The 20,302-nt window shown below is 47.8% G+C and overlaps 1 protein-coding gene across 13 annotated transcripts in view; it reads left to right on the forward strand.

Annotated features, from left to right (window-relative positions):
- The window catches only part of LOC132385484 (methyl-CpG-binding domain protein 1-like), a 237,946-nt gene that overhangs the window by 127,455 nt on the left and 90,189 nt on the right, over positions 1-20,302 (forward strand). For all 13 annotated transcript variants that reach the window (XM_059957579.1, XM_059957588.1, XM_059957582.1 and 10 more), the window contains 3 exons: positions 15,595-15,730; positions 17,668-17,782; positions 18,106-18,290. In XM_059957579.1, the coding sequence (XP_059813562.1) occupies positions 15,621-15,730; positions 17,668-17,782; positions 18,106-18,290 (410 nt within the window). In that variant the 5' untranslated portion in view covers positions 15,595-15,620. The remainder of the gene's footprint in view (positions 1-15,594; positions 15,731-17,667; positions 17,783-18,105; positions 18,291-20,302) is intronic.

Here is a 20,302-nt window from a genome sequence, read left to right on the forward strand (position 1 = left end):
TTCTCTGATCCCACTAGAAGTTCTATGAATTGCCTGTCATTGATGCCCTGTTTGATTTGTGGACCAACAAAAATACCTTCCTCAGTCTTGGCATCAGTTACTCCGACTTATGAACTTAAATAACAAATATCAATAATTTCAGGGAAAAATGGCGCGTGATAGAGAAATTCCATGGCGATTTTCATGATCGGCAACCCCAAATCCTTAAGATCCACTTGAAGGTAGTCGGGAAGCAAAATCTTTGTTGCCCTTTGTTATTGTGCATCACGGCAGTACAAGTGACAAGCAATGGCAGAATGCAGAATAAAGCGTTACAGCTGCTGCTGAGAAAGTGCAGCACAGGCAGTACTGTGCAAAGTTCATGCTGATGTAGACTCTGAGGTCAAGAGTCCATCTTACCGTACTATTCAGTAGTCGTATTACAGCGGGGTAGAAGCTGTCCTTGAGCCTGGTAGTTTGTGCTTTCGGGCTTTTCTACCTCCTACCCAGTTTGGGGGGGGTGGGTGATGGACTTTGATGGTGCCGGCTGCGTTACTGAGATAGCAGGAAGTGTCGGCAGAGTCCGTTGAGGAGAAACTGCTGTGCTGGTTTTTGATGTGCTGAGCCGTGACCACAAGTTTTTTAAGTCTCAAAGTATATTTAATGTATGTATTGAGTTCCTTAAGGTTGTTAAAGCCGGGGGTGGTAATGGGGGCAAGCTCCCACTATCTCTTAAAATGCTCCAAATGGCGTGCGTCTCAAACAGCCTCTGATAACCGAGTCCAGCTCCCGGCCTTCATGTGTAGCTTATGTACTCAGCCTGGCTGAACCGTTTCTACTGTCAGGAGAAGGGGCAAAGGCGGGTTACTGGCGCCTTGAAAGTAGTTGCTTTGGGCAGATGGGGCTCGTCAGCCGCGGTCGGCAGCTCATTGGGGAGAAGGAAAACTGATCTCAAGCCGCCGCTGCCTTGTGGCTGTGTCCTCTCATGGGGAAGGCTTCGGGAGTAAACCTGGAGGAAAAATACTAAGCCTGGCAGAACTGTTTCTGCTGACAGGAGAAGGGGCATTTGACCTGCACAGCCCCGTGGGAGGAAATTCCACAGATTCCACTCTGGGAAGGGATAGTCAAGTGGAATGGGGTTTGGAGGGACAGTAAATCGCCATGATGAAATGACAGAGCAGACTCTGTGTGTGTGTGTGTCTCTCTCTCTCTCTCTCTCTCTCTCTCACACATACACACACACACACACACTTGTCACGTGTGCAAGTATGGTAAGGAACAGTGGAAAACATGCCTGGGCACCACGGTAATGCAGCGACTAGTGTGGCGCAGTTACCGCTCGGGACATTCCGGAGTTCAGTCCCAGCGCCCTCCGTAAGGAGTCTCTGTGCGTCATCCCGTGCAATGCGTGGGTTTCCTCCCTCAATCCAAACACGTGCCAGTCTGTAGGTTAATTGGTCTTTATAAATTGTCCTGAGCTTAGATCGGTGGGGTGTTGGGCAATGTGGCTCTTTGGGCTGGAAGGGCCTGCAACCCCCATAATTTATTAATCCTAGGTAAACAAACAAATAAATGAACTCAGCAATTCAGGAACAGCTTCTTCCCCTCTGCCATCCGATTTCTGAATGGACATTGAATCCATGAACACTACCTCTTGTTTTTATACCGTTGCACTATTTTATTTAATTTCTGATTCTGATTCTAATTTAACTTTTTAAATATATACTAACTGTACAATCAATCGCAGGCTCATCAATACAGTGCACAGAATATAAATTGTAAAGATGGAGAAGAACAAGGGCTGTGTGAGAACAGGGCTGTAAGAAGCAAAGACATGCTCAGGGACGAGTCCGTGTTGGCCCATAGTGTTGTGATGGATTTGGGTGGTGCAGGTCAGTTCAAGAACAAGATTGTTGAAGGGAGGTACCTGGTGATGTGGGACTTCGGGTTTCCGTATCTCCTGCCTGATGGTAGCAGCAAAAAGATGGAATAAGATCATAAGCCACAGGAGCATTTGGCCCATTGGGTCTTTTCTGCCTTTCAATCCTGGCTGATTTATTTTCAATCTCAACGCCATTCTCCTGCCCTTGCCTTGACTATAATCAAGGACCTATCAACTTCTGCTTTAAGTATACCCAGAAACTAGGCCTCCACAGCCGTTTGTGGCAATTCACCACTCTTTGGCTAAAGAAAGTCTTCCTCATCTCTGTTCCTTCTCTTCTGAGGCTTTTCCATGTGGGCATGGACTCCCCCAAAATAGAAAACATCCTCTTCACGTCCACTCTGTCTAGGCCTTTCAGTATTCAATAAGTTTTAATGAGATTCCCCTATCATTCTTCTAAACTCCAGTACCTTCAAGCACTTCTTGTACGTTAACCCTTTAATTCCTGGGATCATGCTCATGAACTTCCTCTGGATCTTCTATGTCAGCACAACCTTCAGTAGATAAGGGGTCCATGTCCCAGGTACCAAGTGAAAATTTGGTCTTGCACACTGTTCATACAGATCAGATCATTACCCAGTATGCTGAGGTAGAACCAGGTAAAACAATAACAGAATGCAGAATAAAGGGTCACAGTGACAGAAAGTGCAGTGCAGGTAAATGATAAGGTGCAAGATCATAATGAGGTTGATTGTGAGATCAAGAGTCCATCTTAACGTACAAGATGCCCGTTATTCAAGAGTCTGATACTAGAGGGATAGAAGCTGTCCCTGAGCCTGGTGGTCGGTGCTTTAAGGTTTTTGTATCTTCTACCTGATGGGAGGGAGGAGAGAGAATGTCCAGTGTGGGTGGGGTCTTTGATTCTGCTGGTTGCCTTACTGAGGCAGAGGGAAGTGTAGACAGGAGGGGAGGCTGATTTCCATGATGTGCTGAGCTGTGCCCATGACTCTGTGCAGTTTCTTGCAGACGTGGGCAGAGCTGTTGCTGCACCAAGCTGTGATACACCCAGACAGAAAGTTTTCCAGAAGAAAAAAGTTGGTGAGGTTCAACAGGCCATGCTAAATTTTATTCCCCTCCATAGATGCTGAGTTCCTCCAGCATTGTGTGCGCGTTGCTCTGAATTCCCAGCATCTGCAGGGTGTCTTGCGTCCAGCGAAAATAAACCCTTCTCCAATCCAGTCTCTCCTGTCGGCAGCCCTCTGTTCCAGACGACGTCCTTGTGAGTCTCGTCCATCCTGTCTGTGAGAGGGGGAGCTGAGGGAGGAATTAAATCTCCTGGGGGTGGGGGGTACATTTTACACTGGCCTGTGGGTGGGGGGTACATTTTACACTGGCTCCGGACTCAAGGTTTCCAGATGTGACTGGAGGGAGAAGGATCGGGAAAGCATTGACGGCTCGATGGGCCAGATGGCCTAATTCTGCCTCTGGGTGTTGTGGTCTTATGGGTGAGGAGCAGGAAGTACAGGGACAGGAATAACAGGAGCAATGCTGCTTATTTAATTTAATTTTTAAAATTATACTTCTAATTATAATTTATAGTTTTTATTATGCGCTGTACTGCTTCCACAAAACAGCAGATTTGGTGACATTACACACAAAGTGCTGGAGGAACTCTGCAGGTCAGGCAGCATCTATGGAGGGGTATAAACAGTGGACATTTCAGGCCAAGACCCTTCTTCAGGACTGGGAAGGAAGGGGGAAGATGCCAGGATAAAAAGTGGGGTGGGAGGGGAAGGAGGATGGTGAGAAGATAGGTGTGTGGGAAAGGGAAAGGGCCAGAGAGGAAGGAATCTGATAGGAGAGGAGAGTGCGGACCAGAATAGAAAGAGGAGGAGGAGGTGAGGAGAGGTAAGAAGCCAGAGTGAGGAACTGAAGAAGTGAGGGAGAGATGAATACTGATTCCCCCCCCCCCCCCACTCCTCTTGTACTGTTCCCCACTTTGTCTTCATTGGTCTTCTCATCTGCCAGTCACCTCCCCTTGAATCCCCTCCTCTTTCCTTTTCTTCTATGGACCCTCTCCTCTCCTTTGGCTCTGATAGCTGGAAGGTAATAGGTGAAGCCAGGTGGGTAGGAAAGGTAAAGGGCTGGAGAGGAAAGAACCTGATAGGATTTTACCGGAAGGAGAAATCGATATTCATGCCATCGGGTTGGAGACTACCCAGACGGAATACAAGGTGTCGCTCCTGCACCCTGTAGGTGGCCTCATCGTGGCACAGGAGGAGGCCAAGGACCAGCATGTCAGAATGGGAATGGGAGCCGGAGATAAAACGCTGAGCCACCAGGAAGTGCTGCTTTTGTCAGACGGGGCAGTCCCCGTTCCCCCCCCCCCCACCCCCCAACTCACCAGTGTAGAGGAGTGCTGCATCAGGAGCACTGGATACAACTCCAGAAGATTTGCAGGTGAAGTGTTAGCTCACCTGGAACCACAGAACCTTCTCAAGTTGAGGTTATTGTCACCTGCACCAGTACCAGGACAAACTTGGAGCAGCATTACACACATTGGTACAGAGGAACCAGAACATAAAGTAACCATCAGTTGTACGTAAATCATCTTGAGGCCCTCCGCCGGTCAGGGTTGACCCTGGATGTTGCATCCCAGCTGTCTGCGTCATACGTAGGCCAGAACGGTACAATATGGACAGCAGGCTCCCCCCTCTCCACCCAGCTGAATGCAGAGGAATTGCCAAGACCGATACATTTTGGCACCACTAGTGTCGTAGGAGATGCCAGTCAGCATTGAACTCAACATAGGACTCCAGCTTCTGAATTTTCCTCGGGATTTACTCCTGAACTTTCCCCATGCGTGGGTATGCCCTCAGGGAGGCTTGAGATCAGCACTTTCGCTCTCTGAGATGAGCTACCGACCACAGCTGACGAGCCCCATCTGAAGCAACTTGCTTTAAGGCGCCAGTAACCGGCCTTTGCCCCTGCTCCTGTCAGTAGAAACAGTTCTACTGGGCTTAGTAGCTAAGCCACACTTGAAGGCCAGGAGCTGTCAGAGGCTGTTTGAGAAGCACACCATTGGGAGCATGTAATAGGTCTTCCCACTACCACCTCTGGCCTTAAGGACCCTACGAATATTGAAAGGCCAGAGTGGACGTGGAGAGGGTGCTTCCAATAGTGGGAGATCCATGACCAGAGGGCGTGGCTTCAGAACAGAATGACATACCTCTGGTTTATTTTGAGATTCCGCATGCTTATTGGGCCCTTCTGACTTAACGAGCTGGTGCCACCCAATTATACCCAAGTGACCAATTAACCTACTAACCCTTTGGACTGTGGGAGGATACCAGAGCACCTGGAAGAAACTCAAGAGAGAACGTACAGTCTCCTTACGGACAGCAGTGGGAACTGAACCCGGGTTGCTGACGCCCTTTAGAGCAGAGATGAGGAGGAATTTCTTTAACCAGTTGGTGTGGAGTTCATTGCCACAAATGGCTTGAGGCCACGTCATTGGGTATATTTAAAGCAGAGATTAATAGGTTCTTGATGATTCTATGTCCTGTGGGTGAGGGGGAGAACCTGGGGGGAGTTGATGGGAAAATAGGCAGATCTGATTTGGGAGCTGGGCTGTGTTAGGTACTGATTTTGTCCCACCCTTTAAACTCATTCATTTGAAGCCCTTGCCCCTTTAAAGGAAAAAAAGCTTTCTCAAAGTTCAGAAGTTCATTTATGATCAAAGAATGACTACTGTATGCAACCTTGAGATTCGTCTCTGTACAGGCAGCCACAAAATAAAAAAACCCAATAGAATCCATTTTAAAAAAAGACCATCAAACACCCAGTGTGCAGGGAAAAAACCCAAGCCACGCAAACAATAATAACATTCAGAACAGAGACAGCCAGGAAGCCAGTCATCACTGCGGCCGACCCAGGAGCTGGTTATTTGCAGGCCAGTGTGAGAACGAGTGAACCACTCCGAGCAGCGAGGTGAACACTGACCCATCCCTCGCCTGTCGCCCCGACGCCCTGACCTTTTCAATCTGGCACGGTGCCTAGGTCTGTGTTCATCTGTGCTGATCACAACAGGGAGCAGTACAGCACAGGAGCAACCAAATAAAGTTCGATCATTGCTTATCTGATGACGTGGGCGATCACGGTCTTCCCGTGACCATGATTGTTCTTCGCAAATTGTTTCTACAGAAGTGGCTTGCGAATGCCTTCTGGGCAGTGACCCCGGCCATTATCAGTACTCTTCAGAGATTGTCTGTCTGGTGTCAGCGGTGGCATTAGCAGGACTTGTGGTCTGCACCAGCTGCTCGTACGACCATCCACCACCTGCACCCATGGCTTCATACGACCGTGATCACGTATCTTACCCCATTCTGACGATTGCTCCAAACAATAACTGAACCTCTTGATCATGTCTGCATCAAAGTTCAAAGTAGAATTTATGATCAGAGTACATATATGTCACCACATACAACCCTGAAATTCTTTTTCCTGCGGGGCATACTTAGCAAATCTATAGAACAGAAACTGTGAACTGTTAACATCAGGAACTGTAAACTGTAAACAAACTGCAAATGCAGATCATAATTAAATAGCAATCAATAACGAGCATGAATTAACAAGATAGAGTCAATAGACAGTACGTGCAGGAGTAGGCCATTCGGCCCTTCTAGCCAGCACCGCCATTCACTGTGATCATGGCTGATCATACGCAATCAGTACCCTGTTCCTGCCCTCTCCCTGTATCCCTTGACCCCGCTATCTATAAGAGCTCTATCCAACTTTCTCTTGAATGCATCCAGAGACTTGGCCTCCACTGCCTTCTGGGGCAGAGCATTCCACAAATCCACCACCCTCTGGGTGAAAAAGTTTTTCTGCATCTCTGTTCTAAATGGCCTACCCTTATTTTTAAACTGTGGCCTCTAGTTCTGGACTCACCCATCAGCAGGAACATGCTTCCTGCCTCCAGTGTGTCCAATCCCTTAATAATCTTATATGTTTCAGTCAGATCCCCTCTCATCCTTCTAAATTCCAGTGTATACAAGCCCAATCGCTCCAATCTTTCAACATATGACAGTCCCGCCATTCTGGGAATTAATCTTGTGAATCTATGCTGCACTCCCTCAATAGCAAGAACGCCCTTCCTCACATTTGGAGACCAAAACTGCACACAATATTCCAGGTAGGGTCTCACCAGGGCCCTGTACAGCTGCAGAAGGACTTCTTTACTCCTATACTCAATTCCTCTTGTTATAAAGGCCAGCATGCCAATAGCTTTCTTCACTGCCTGCTGTACCTTCATGCTTGCTTTCATTGACTGATGTACAAGAACACCGAGATCTTGTTGAACTTTCCCTTTTCCTAACTTGACTCCATTTAGATAGTAATCTGCCTTCCTGTTCTTGCCACCAAAGTGGATAACCTCACATTTATCCACATTAAACTGCATCTGCCATACATTTGCCCACTCACCCAACCTGTCCAAGTCACCCTGCATTCTCATAACATCCTCCTGACATTTCACACTGCCACCCAGCTTTGTGTCTTCGACAAATTTGCTAATGTTATTTTTAATCCCTTCATCTAAATCATTAATATATATTGTAAACAGCTGCGGTCCCAGCACAGAACCTTGCGGTACCCCACTGGTCACAGCCTGCCATTCCAAAAGGGACCCGTTAATCGCTACTCTTTGTTTCCTGTCAGCCAGCCAATTTTCAATCCATGTCAGTACTCTGCCCCCAATACCATGTGCCCTAATTTTGCCTATTAATCTCCTTTGTGGGACTTTATCAAAAGCTTTCTGGAAGTCCAGGTACACTACATCCACTGGCTCTCCCTTGTCCATTTTCATAGTTACATCTTCAAAAAACTCCAGAAGATTAGTCAGGCATGATTTTCCCTTCATAAATCCATGCTGACTCGGACTGATCCTTCTACTGCTAGCCAAATGTGTCGTAATTTCCTCTTTTATAATTGACTCCAGCATCTTTCCCACCACTGACGTCAGGCTAACCGATCTATAATTCCCTGTTTTCTCTCTCCCTCCTTTCTTGAAAAGTGGGACAACATTAGCCACCCTCCAATCAGCAGGAGCTGTTCCTGAATCTATGGAACATTGGAAAATGATTACCAATGCGTCCACGATTTCTAGAGCCACCTCTTTAAGTACCCTGGGATGCAGACCATCAGGTCCTGGGGACTTATCAGCCTTCAGACTCAACAATCTATCCAACACCGTTTCTTGCCTAATACAAATTTCCTTCAGTTCATCCTTTTCCCTAGTTCCTTTGGCCACTATTACATCTGTTCTTAAATATGAGTGTAGCTATCCCCTTTTGTTCAAGAGCCTGATGGTTGAGGGGTAGTAACTGTTCTTGAACGTGGTGGTGTGAGTCCTGAGGCCTCCTGTACATTTGAAATGATGGCAGCAGCGAGAAATGAGCATGGCTTGGGTGGTGAGGATCTCTGGTGATGATGGATGCTGCTTTTCAAGTAGATGTGCTCAATGGTTGGGAGGGTTTTACCCATGATGTACTGGGCCAAGTCCACTACCTTTTGTTGGATTCTCTGCTCAAGGGCATTGATGTGCCCATGCCAGTCAGCACACACCCCACCACAAACCTATAGAAGTTTGCCAGTGACTCACTGACTCTCCATAGTCACCATGCTTTTACGCGTTGAGTTGCCACCACACGATTGGCTGATTAGATATTTGCATTAACAAGCGGGTGCGCAGCTGTACCTAATAAAGTGGCCACCATGTGCAGCATTACTAGAAATTGCCAAAAGCGCCTATGAGGTAGTGTCCGTGGGTTCCTGGACCGTTCAGAAGTCTGGATGGTGGAGGGAGAGAAGAAGCTGTATTGTTGAATTTGAACCATTGAGCCTTCAGGGCCCTGATGGTAGTCATGAGAAGAGGGCATGTCCAACAAGCTGAGGGTCCTTAGTGAGTCTACCACCCTCTACTGCCCCTTGCGATCCTGTGCATTGGCGTCTCCAGACCAGCCGGTCACCACTGTAAGCCTGGAGAAATATGTCAGATTGAAGAGATAAGACGAGGGAGTCATAGTGGGATCAGAAGTGGAGAGAGTGAGCAATTACAAGTTACTGGGTGTCAGTGTTGCTGAGGACCTAACCTGGACCCAACACATCGATGTAACTATAAAGAAGGCAGAACAGCAGCTAAATTTTATTAGGAGTTTGAGGAGATTTGGTATGTCACCTAAAACACTTGCAAACATCTACAAATGTACTGTGGAGAGCATTCTAACTGGCTGCATCACCGACTGGTATTGGGGTGGGGGCTACTGCACAGGATCGAAGTAAGCTGCAGAGATTTGTAGTCAGCTCGTCATGGGCCCTAGTCACCACAGTACCAAGGAGTGATGCCTCAAAAAGACAACTTCCATCATTAAGGACCCCATCACCCAGGTCATGCCCTGTTCTCATTACTGCCATCAGGGAGGAGGTACAGAAGTCTGAAGGCAACGATTCAGGAACAGCTTCTTCCCCTCTGCCGTCCATGAATGGACAATGAACCCATGAACAGTACCTCACTACTTTTTCATTTCCTATTTTTTGCACTATTTATTTAATTTAACTGTTCAATATACATATATATTTACTGTAATTCGCAGTTTTTTTTAATGGATTGCATTATACAACTTTCATGACGCATGCTGGTGATATTCAACCGGATTCTGATTCTGAGTCTATACCAAAGCTCCTCGATCCCCTAATGAAGTAGAGCGGCTGGCGTGCGTTCTTCGTGATCACGTCAATGTGTTATTCCCGGGACATGTCCTCCGAGATTGTAAAATCGGTTTACCACTGTCATGTGTGCCGAGGTCCAGTGAGAGATTTTATTTTGCATGTCATCCATGCAGATCATTTCATTACAATAGGGCATCAAGGTCGGACAAGGGAAAAAAAACGATAACAGAATGCAGAATGAAGTGTTACAGCCACAGAGAGAGTGCACCGCAGGCAGACAATGAGGTGAAAGGCCACGACGAGGTAGATCGCGAGGTCGATGTCGCACCGGGGGATTGCTCTGTAGTCTTAAAACAGCGGGGTAGAAGCTGTCCTTTGAGCCTGCCAGTACATACTTTCAGGCTTTTGCATTTTCTGACTGACGGAAAACTCAAGGGTGGGTGGGCTGTTTGATCGGGCTTGCTGCGTTACCGAGCCAGTGGGAGGTGTAGATGCAGGTTACGCTGCTGTGCTGATGCCCACAATTAATTTGAGAGAAGGGGAAAGGAAGATAATGGGGGGGGGGGGGGAGAAGAGAGCTAGAGAGAGGGAGTGAGGGAGAGAGATAGACGGGGAAATGAAGGGAGGGAGAAGGGGGTAGAGAGGGAGGGCAATAGAGAAGGGGGAAGGAGAGGGAAAGAGATATGAGAAAGGGGGAGAGGGACGAGGGAGAAAGATGGGGAGAGGGTGAGAGAGATGGGGAGGGGTGAGTGATACATTGGGGAAGAAAGGGGGGAGTGAGAGAGCAAGCTCTGAAGGCATTATATCGATGACTCACCCTGAAGCATCGCCTGTCCCTCTCTGTTGGCACTGCCGGACCCACTGGGTTGTTGCACCCCCCCTCTCTGCTGTTCTGCTGCCTGTTGTGTCTCTGCGCTGGAGTTTAACTCTTCCACTGCAGGCAGCCACATTGCTCCCTCAGTCAATGGGAGCTGAATTCGTCTTCACCTCCCTAGCTACTGTCATGGGCACACATCCCTGGGGGAGGCGGAGGGAGGGATAGATACTGTGAAATTAGCTTTGTATGACAGCAGCACAGTGCGTTAGAAATTCAAATTACATAATTAACTTATTATACGCAGTTTACACGACATGGTAAACAAAATCAATTGTTGGTACAAATGAAGGGAAATATAGTTAAGGCAATGATCTGTAACTTTAAGGCAGGTTTAGGAACCTGATGGTGGTGGGGAGGAAGCTGTCGTTGGGCCGTGAGGTGTAGGCGTTCAGGCTCCAGTACCTCCTGCTCGATGGTGGTGGGGAAGAAGAAACCTTTGGACATTGGGTCTTTGGGCTGCTTTAGCTCCTGCCTACTGATAGCATCGACAAGAGGAATGGTTTGTGTTCCTAAAAGTGGGTGTTGCTTTTCTGAGGCATCGCCACCTGTAGAAGTCCTTCAGTGGTGGAGAGAGCTACACTCGGGATGAGTCTGACTGAGTCCCTCTGCTTCTGTAGCCCCTTGTGAGCCTTTGAATTGAATTACAGCAGGCTATAATGCAGCCAGTCAGAATGTTCTCCTCTATGGGTAGAGAAGTCCTGGGATACAAGACCATAAGACACAGGAGCAGAATTAGGCCATTCAGCCCATCGAGTGAGACTGGAACTTGGAGCACGTGAACAAGCAGCTGGAATAGTCAAGTGGTTGGGCAGCATCTGCAATGTCACCCCTCTGCCCCCACAGATGCTGCTTGACCTGCTGGCTTCTTATAGCAACTTGTTCCTCGCTCCTGGATGCACATTAACATCAGAGTTTCAGTCTGTGCCCCTGAGGGAGCAAACTTTACAACAGTAAAGTTTAGATCAGTACTGCGCCAGACTACCATGTCTGCATTGGGCACAATACCGAATTAAACTAACTCTCTCGTGCTTTCACGTGATGTGGATCCCCTCTGTTCCCTGCATAGGTGGGGTATGGAGGCTGGGTGTGGGTCTATGGGACTAGACAGAATATTAGTTTAGCATGAACTTGATGGGCCGAAGGGCCTGTCTCTATGCTGCAATAATCCGTGAATCTGTGACCTATGTCCCTATGTATTTCCTTTAAACTTTCCCCCTTTCTTTCACTTTAAATGTGCACCCTCTAGTATTTGACATTTTGACATAGAGTGGAGAAAGTCTGTAAGGGGTTTGTTCATTCTTCCACTGACCGCGTGGGTTTCCTCCTACAGTCCAAAGACGTACCATTTGGTAGGTTAATCGGTCATTGTAAATTGTCCCGTGATTAGGCTAGGGTTAAATCGGGGTTACTAGGTGATGAGGCTTGATAGGCTGGGAGGGCCTATTCTACATAGCATCTCAATATATGAATAAAGATTATACCTACTCAATCTACACCTTTAATAATTTTATAAGCTTCTGTCTGGTCTTTCTGCAGCCTTTATTACTTGAGATAAAACAGCACAAGTTTGTCCAGTCTCTCCTTATCACTCACTCTCTCTAATCCAGGCAGCATCCTGGTCAACCTCTTCTGCACCCTCTGCACAGGCTCCACACCCTGTAATGGGCACACTGTACTCCCAACCAATGTGTAACAAGTTTTGCATGGTGACTTCCCATTTCCACTCAGTACCCTAACCGAGGAAGGCAAGAGTGCTGGACACCCTCTTCACCCCAGCCCCCTGTACTTGCATTGCTGTTTTCTGGGAGTCAGTGGACCTCAAGACCCCTCTGTCTGCCAAAGTTTAATATGTGGCCTCAGGCTCTCTAGGCAATAGCCTGCTTCCACTGCCCCCCCCCCCCCAACACTCAACACTGGGTACTGCTCTGCACTCAGTGCCAACTTCATTAACCCTGCTTGATAACACAAATATCGAATCAGCCAATCACGTGGCAGCAACTCAATGCAGAAAAGCATGCAGACATGGTCAAGAGGTTCAGTTGTTGTTCAGACCAAACATCAGAATGGGGAAGCAATGTGATCGAAGACACTCTGGCCGGTGATTGTCGGTGCCAGACTGGGTGGTTTGGGTATCTCAGGAACTGCTGATCTCCTGGGTTTTTCGTGCACACAGTCTCCAGAGTTCACAGGGAATGGTCCGAGAAACAAAAGAAAAACAGTGAGTGGCAGTTCTGTGGGTGAAAATGCCTTGTTAATGAGAGAGTTCAGAGGAGAATGGCCAGACTGGTTCAAGCTGACAGGAAGGAGACAGTAAATCAAATAACCACACGTTACAGTGGTGTGCTCTGGATGCACAAACCTTCAAGTTGATGGGCTACAGCTGCATAAGATCATGAACGTACACCCAGTGGACACAATAGTTACCGGAACAGTCTGGGGTCACAGTTCAGGAAGGTCCTGACTCCCTCCTAGAGACTTCGATCGACAGGGAGGGCAGAGAGAGAGACCTCCCCAGGCTTCAGAGCAATAGGGAAGTCCGTTTGAGAGAACAGAGTGTCACTATGCAGGCGAACAGGAAGGAGTAGCTTCCTGCAGCAGAGAGAAGGTTGTGACCAGGAGATACAGGTTTCAGTGAGTGTCATACAGCACCCTTCCAGTCCACACCCACCATTGGTCACCTCTTTACCACAATCCCTTATTACCCCTTCTCCCATGACAATCCCAGCAACACTCCCAGCCACTCACTCTCACTCTCTCTCTCTGTCTCACAGACACACGCACTCGTACAGTGGCAGAGGTCCAACATGAACCCAGGTCTCCAGCAGCCTCAGACAATGGCTCTGCCCTCTGCTGTATCTCTGAAGGAGCTGACAACCAGTGACTTCACTCAGACTGCCATGCATGGAGTTACATACAGAGCGCGGATGCAGGCCATTTGGCGCGACACGTCCAAGCCGACCGTGTCCGTCCCCCCCCCCCCCCCCCCGAGCCCGCCCCCTTTGTCTGCATCCCTCTAAGCCAGGGGTTCCCAATCATTTTTATGCCATGAACCCCTACGTGGGCATGTGGCCAAGTGGTAAAGGCGTTCGACTAGTGATCTGAAGGTCGTGAGTTCGAGCCCCAGCTCAGGCAGCGTGTTGCTCCAGTCATTGCTCATTGCTCCACTCATTGCTCCAGTCCACCCAGCTGAAAATGGGTACCAGCAAACTGCTGGGGGTTAACCTCGTGATAGACTGGCGTCCTATCTGGGCGGAGTCTCGTACTCTCAGTCGTTTCACGCCACAGAAACCAGCATAAGCACTGGCCTGATGAAACTAAAGGCTCGGGGCAGACTTTTAACTTTAACCCCTACCATCAACCGAGCGGTCCGTGCTCTCCCACATGCTCATGGGGAGAGCATACAAACTCCTTACAGGCAGCAGAGGGAATTGAACTGGAATCGCTGGTAGCGCCAATCATTTTACACCGCCAGCAATCACCAATCAGGGTTTGCTTCCCAACCCCTGTCTGTAAGGAGTTTGTACATTCTCCCCATGATGTGTGGGTTTCCTCCAGGTGCTCTGGTTTCCTCCCACATTCCAAAGACGTACCAGTTAGGGTAAGTGAATTGTGAGCATGCTTAGTTGGTGCTGGAAGTGTGGCGGCACTTGTGGGCTTCCACCCCCAGCACAAATGTCGGACCGTGTGGGTCGTTGACGCAAGTAAGGTATTTTGGTCATGCTTGAAAGTTCTGATATACACGTGACAATTAAAGCTAATTATTTAGGGCCGAGACCCTTCTTCAGAACCGGAAAGGAAAGGGGAAGATGCCAGAATAAAAAGGTTGGGGGGGGAGGGAAAGGAGGATAGCTAGAAGATAAAAGGTGAAGCCAGGTGGTGTGAGAAAGGTAAAAGGCTGGAGAGGAAGGAATCTTGACAGGAGAGGAGAGTGGACCATAGGAGAAAGGGAAGGAGGAGGGGAACCAGGGGTGGCGATAGGCAGGTGAGGAGAAGGGTTAAGAGGCCAGAGTAGGGAATAGGGAAGGGGAAGTGAATTTTTTTTTAATACAGCAGTTGCAGAGAATTTACAGTTCTGGCAGACGAGATGCAGGGGCCACAGCGAGATAGAATGTGAATTGGAGAGTCTGTTTTTTTATACAATAATCTTATAACAGAGGCATAAAAGCTGTCCTCGAGCTTTTGTATCCTCTGCCTAGTGGAGGGGGCAGGAGGGATTCTTAATCAGTCCCAGCCAGTCCCGCCTCTCCTTACAACTCAAACCCTCCACTCCCGGTAACGTCCTGGTGAATCATTCCTGCACCCTCTCCATTTATCAACGTCCTGCGGCTGCAAAATAACAAATTTCATGACCAGTCCAGAGATATTAAACCTGATTATGATTCTGGTCATTTGTAACCGCAAATCTGGATCGATGAAGGATCAAAGGATTGATGTTAACTGTCCACTTCACTCCATAGGATTGAGGGCAACTTCAAAAGGCGGCACCACAAGAAGGCAGCGCCTATCTTGAAGATCCCTCAGCATAAAGGATATATATGCCCTCTTTTCATTATTACCATCAGGGAGGAAGTACAGGAGGTGCACGCTCAACGTTTCAGGAGCAGCTTCTTCCCCTCCACTAAGAGAACCTCTACCAGTACTGATTGAGAGCTGATTAAACTGAAGAATCAGGTCATTCCCATTCATTAATCTATCTCTTTTCCCAACCCCACCCCCAACCTCCCTGATCTCACTCCCCACAACCCCCTTTCACCCCTTCTCTCTCTTCCTCTCACACCCATTCTTTCCCACTTTTTCTCTTCCCCTCTACTCTCTCCCCCTTCCCCACTCTCCCTTGTCTCTCTCCCTCATCTCTCCTCCTATCAATGTCCCCCTCTTCTCTCCCCATTCTCCTCTCCTACCCTCTTCCCTCCTCTGTACTTACTCCTATCTCTCCCTTCTCTCCCCACCACCTTTTTCCCCCTTTCTCCCTGTCTCCACCTCTCCTAATTCTTTCCCCGTTTCCACTCTCTTTCTTCCCCTCATCTCTCTTCCACCTTCCCACTGCTCTCCCTCCTCCTTCATTCTGCCCCATCTCACTCTCAACTCTGCACATCTCCCCCTCCTCTTTTTCCCTTTCTCACCGCAGTGTGGACCGGAGTGGATGAGTGGAGGATGTCAGAGGGCTGGGAGGACTGCCCGGTGCTGCCGGTGGGCTGGAAGCGCCGTGAGGTGTTCCGCCGCTCTGGCGCCACCATAGGCAAGTCAGACACCTATTACTTGAGGTGAGAGGCATTGGCATTCTCGGATGTGGGTGTTGGGATGGAGCAGGGGTGGGGGGTATGCTGAGACTTTCTGGGATGTTTGTGTTGGGATGGAGCAGTGAGTGGGTGGGCTGAGACATTCCAGGATGCGGTTGTTGGGATGGAACGATGTGGGGGGCTGAGACATTCCGTTTGTTGAGATGGAGCAGGTGTGCGAGGGCTGACCGTTTAGGGATGTGCATCAGGACAGAACAGAAGGGTGATGCTGCTACATTCTGGAATACAGAACCTATTTGGAATGGAGAGGTGGTAGGGAGCGACATTGGGAATGGTTGATGATGGTGCATTGAGAATAGATGGCGATGCAACATTGAATGGTTGATGACAGGACATTGGGAATGGATGATGACGGGACATTAGGAATGGTTGACAATGCTGCATTGTTGGGACTGGTTGATGATGTGTCATCAGGAATGACTGACAACGGGACCCTGTCATCAGGAACAGTTGATATAGCAACATTGTGAATGGTTGATGACGGTACATTGCGGATGCTTGACGTATTGACATTGGGAACAGTTGACAACAGGACTTTGGGATCTGTTGACGATGTTGCATTGGGAATGGTTGATGATGTGTTATCAAGAAAAGTTGGCGAGTGACATTGGGAACAGTTGACAACACTTCATTCAGAATGGTTGATGATGGTGCATCAGGAACAATAGATGACGGGTCATTGGGAATGGTTGATGAACAACTTTGGGAATGGTTCATGATGGTGCATAGGGAATGGTTGACGATGGGACATTGTGAATGGTTGACAACGGTACATTGGGAACGGTTGACGTGACTTTGGGAACGGCTGACGAAGGTAAATAGGGAAACATGGGAAAAATGACTGAGAATGTTTGATGAAGGTAAATACGGAACAGTTGACGTAGTGACATTAGGAATGGTTGACGATAGGATAATGGGAACACTTGACTATGGTACATTGGGAATGCTTGACACTGGTACATTGGGAATGGTTGATGTAATGACGTTGGGAATGTGATGTCACGACATAGGGAACGGTTCACATAGTGACATTAGGAATGGTTGAATGGTTCCTTATGTACATTGGGAATGGTTGATTTACTGACATTGGGAAGATTGATGATAGGACATTGGGAACTGTTAACAATGGTAAATAGGGAATGGTTACGTAGCGACATTCGGAATGGTTGAGGTAGTGTCATTGGGAATGGTTGACAAAGATACATTTGGAATGGTTGACAACAGTGCATTGGGAATGTTTGATGACAGGTCATCAAGAACAGTTGATGGTGGGACTTTGGGAATGGTTGACAGTGGGACATCAGGAATGGTTGACCACACGGCTTTGGAAATGGTTGACAAAGGTTCATTGGGAATATTTGTTGATGATGCACAACTATCTGCGATTTCTTGCAGTCACTTGCAAGGTAGTTGCCAATACCAGGCTGTAATACTGAACATACAGATAGGCTGTTTTCTGTGGTGCATCTATAAAATTTGGAGAGGGTTGATGGGGATTTGCCAAATCTCTTGAGCCTCCTGAGAAAGTAGAGATGTTGGTGAGCTTTCTTGGTTGTGTCATTTATGTGGTTGACCAGGACAGGCTACAAGTGAAGTTTGAAGTTCCCAACCCTCTCAACCATTGATGCATACATGAGTATGTGCAGCATCCCCTTTCCAGAAGCCACTGAGTAGCTCTTTCACTGACATTGAGGGAGAGGTTATTGTAATTGGGAATAGGGATAACAGTGGTGTATTGGATATGATTAATGATGTTGTTGGGGTTAGCAAAGTTGTGAAGCTGGTAAACCCTTGGAAGGATGGGGAGGTGGAAGTGGTTAGTGCTGGTAACCAGGCAGGGCTGGTCAGGGCTTATCTTGCTGTTGTGGAGGGCTAGTGTAAAGCTGTCTTGTCCTATTCAGTCCCACAGCAGAGCGATTCCGCAGCAAGGTAGAGTTGGTCAAGTACTTTGGAGACGCGCTAGACCTCACCTATTTTGACTTCAAGAAGGGAATCATCCTGCCTCCAGATGCAAAGGTGAGGGGGGGAGGAAGAAAGGGAAGGGTGCTGTCTGCGTCTGCGTTCTTCCCAGCCGTGCTGCCCCTCCCATAGTGCAACTTTCTCTTCTCACCGCCACACCCACACTGTTCCCTCCCCTCCGCACCTCCTGTAGCATGGCGCTCCCTCCATACTGCCTCCTTGCTTGTTGCCCCTCTCCACTACCTCTCCCACCTCATCATTCGTCCTACCTCGCCACCCACTTCCTCCTCCATGCCACCCCCATGCTCCTTGCTGCCCTCCCTCCCTCCCTCCCTATCCTGACACAGTGCCCCATGATGACTCTACCTCTCCAACCTCAGGTCAGGAGGTCGGGGAAACGCCAGAGCACCTCCTCGTGCGAGGTTAAGGAGGAGCAGAGGGAGCATTGCCAGACCCCGAAGAAGAAGGCCAAGGCTCCCCCTACCCCGAGCCCAGCTCAGCCCAAACCAGAAAAGGCCAGTGAGGCGGAGGGATTAGCCGCAGACCCCCAGGACTCGCTGATCGTGTGAGTACACAGGCCGAAGGGCATATCAGTGACACGGGACTGCGGGAGAGGGGTCACAGAGGGATTGCGTGAGGGAGCTGGATAAACATCAATCGGCATATAGTCAGTGACACAGGGCACTGGGAGGGATTCCAGAGGTGTGAGGGAGCTGGAATAACATCAATCTTTTTTCTAGAGAGATAAAGCACAGAAACAGGCCCTTTGGCCCATCTAGTCCATGCCAAAAAAACATTTAAGCTGCCTACTCCCAACATTCTGCACGGGACCATAGCCTTTCATACCCCAACCATCCATGTACCTATCGAAACTTTTCTTAAATGTTAAAATGGAGTTCACATGCACCACATGTGCTGGCAGCTTATTCCACACTCTCATGACCCTCTGAGCGAAGAAGTTTCCTCTCATGTTCCCCTTAAGCTTGTCACTTAAAACCCAAGACCTCTGGTTGTAGTTCCACCCAACCTCAGCAGAAAAAGCCTGATTGTATTTACCCTATCTATACCCCTCATAATTTTGTATACCTCTATCAAATCCCCTTCAGTCTCCTGCGTTTTAAGGAATGCAGTCCTAACCTGTTCAATCTTTCCTTATAACTCAGACACGGCAAATCTTCTCTGCATTCTTTCAACCTTGTTTAAATCTTCCCAATAGGTAAGTGACAAAAACTGCAATACACCAAATGAAGCCTCACCAACACCTCATACAACTTTCCATCTCCTGTACTCAGTACATTGATTTATGAAAGCCAATATGCCAAAAACTATTCACCACTTCCAACAGATTACACTTGCAAGAAAAAGTTCGTGAAACCTTTGCAACTACCTGGTTTTCTGCATTAATTACTCATAAAATGTAGTCTGATCTTTCTCTAAGTCAGGATAATAGACAAAACAGGATCTGCCTGAACTAAAAGCACACGAACAATTGTACTTCTCTTCAAAACTAAGTACACCATTTAAACAATCACAGTCTAAGTTTAAAAACATATGTGAACCTCTGGTGTAATGCCTTCATTCAAAGAGATAAGATTGGAGGTGTGGGTTGTAGAGGTGCCCTGCTCAATAAAAAAGACACATGAAGTTAGGTTACTGATAGAGCCTACTCTTCTCAAGATCTGTCTATGTGCACCATACCTTGGTCAAAAGAACTTTCAGAGGACCTTAGAAGAAGAATTGTAGAGGCTACAAAAGCATTTCTGGGTGTTCATCAGTCCACAGTAAGAGAAATTGTCTACAAATGGAGGAAACGGTAGTGTTGCTACTCTCCCTCAGAGTGGGCGTCCTGCAAGGATCACATCAAGAGCACAAAATCCAATGCTGAAGGAGTTGAAAAAGAACCAAAGGGTTAACAGCAAAAGACCTGCAGAAATCTCTAGTTCTTACTAAAGTCTCTGTTCATAAGTCCACTATAAGAAAAACACTGGACAAGAATGGTGTTCATGGAAGGAACTACAGCTCTCCAAAACAAATATTGCTGCACTTCTCAAGTTTAAAAAAGACCACCTGGATGTTCCACAACTCTTCTGGGACAACGTTCTGTGGACAGATGAGACAAAATTTGAACCTTTTGGCCAAAATGCACACTGCTCTGTTTTGAGGAAAAAGGGCACTGCACACCAACACCAAAACCTCGTCCCAACGGTGAAGCGTCGTGGAAGGAGCATCATGGTTTGGGGCTGCTTTGCTGCCTCAGGGCCTGGACAGCTGGCAATCATTGAAGGAGCAATAATTTCAAAATTATAGCAAGATATTTTACTGGAGAAAGTCAGGGTGGCAGCCCTTCACCTGAAGCTGGATGATGCAATAAGACAATGATCTAACTCGAGTAAATCAATCAACAATTTAAAAATAAAAGATTTGTGTTTTGGAATAGTCAACTCAGAGTCCAGACCTTAACCCAACTGAGATGCTGTGGCATGACCTGAAGAGGGCCGTTCATGAAAGGTATCCAAGAAATAATTGTAAAGGGGGTTTCTTCTTTTTTCTTTGTTACTGTTGGGAAAGGGTTTCTTT

This window comes from Hypanus sabinus (genome assembly GCF_030144855.1).
Source record: "Hypanus sabinus isolate sHypSab1 chromosome 24 unlocalized genomic scaffold, sHypSab1.hap1 SUPER_24_unloc_20, whole genome shotgun sequence".
NCBI lineage: Eukaryota > Metazoa > Chordata > Chondrichthyes > Myliobatiformes > Dasyatidae > Hypanus > Hypanus sabinus.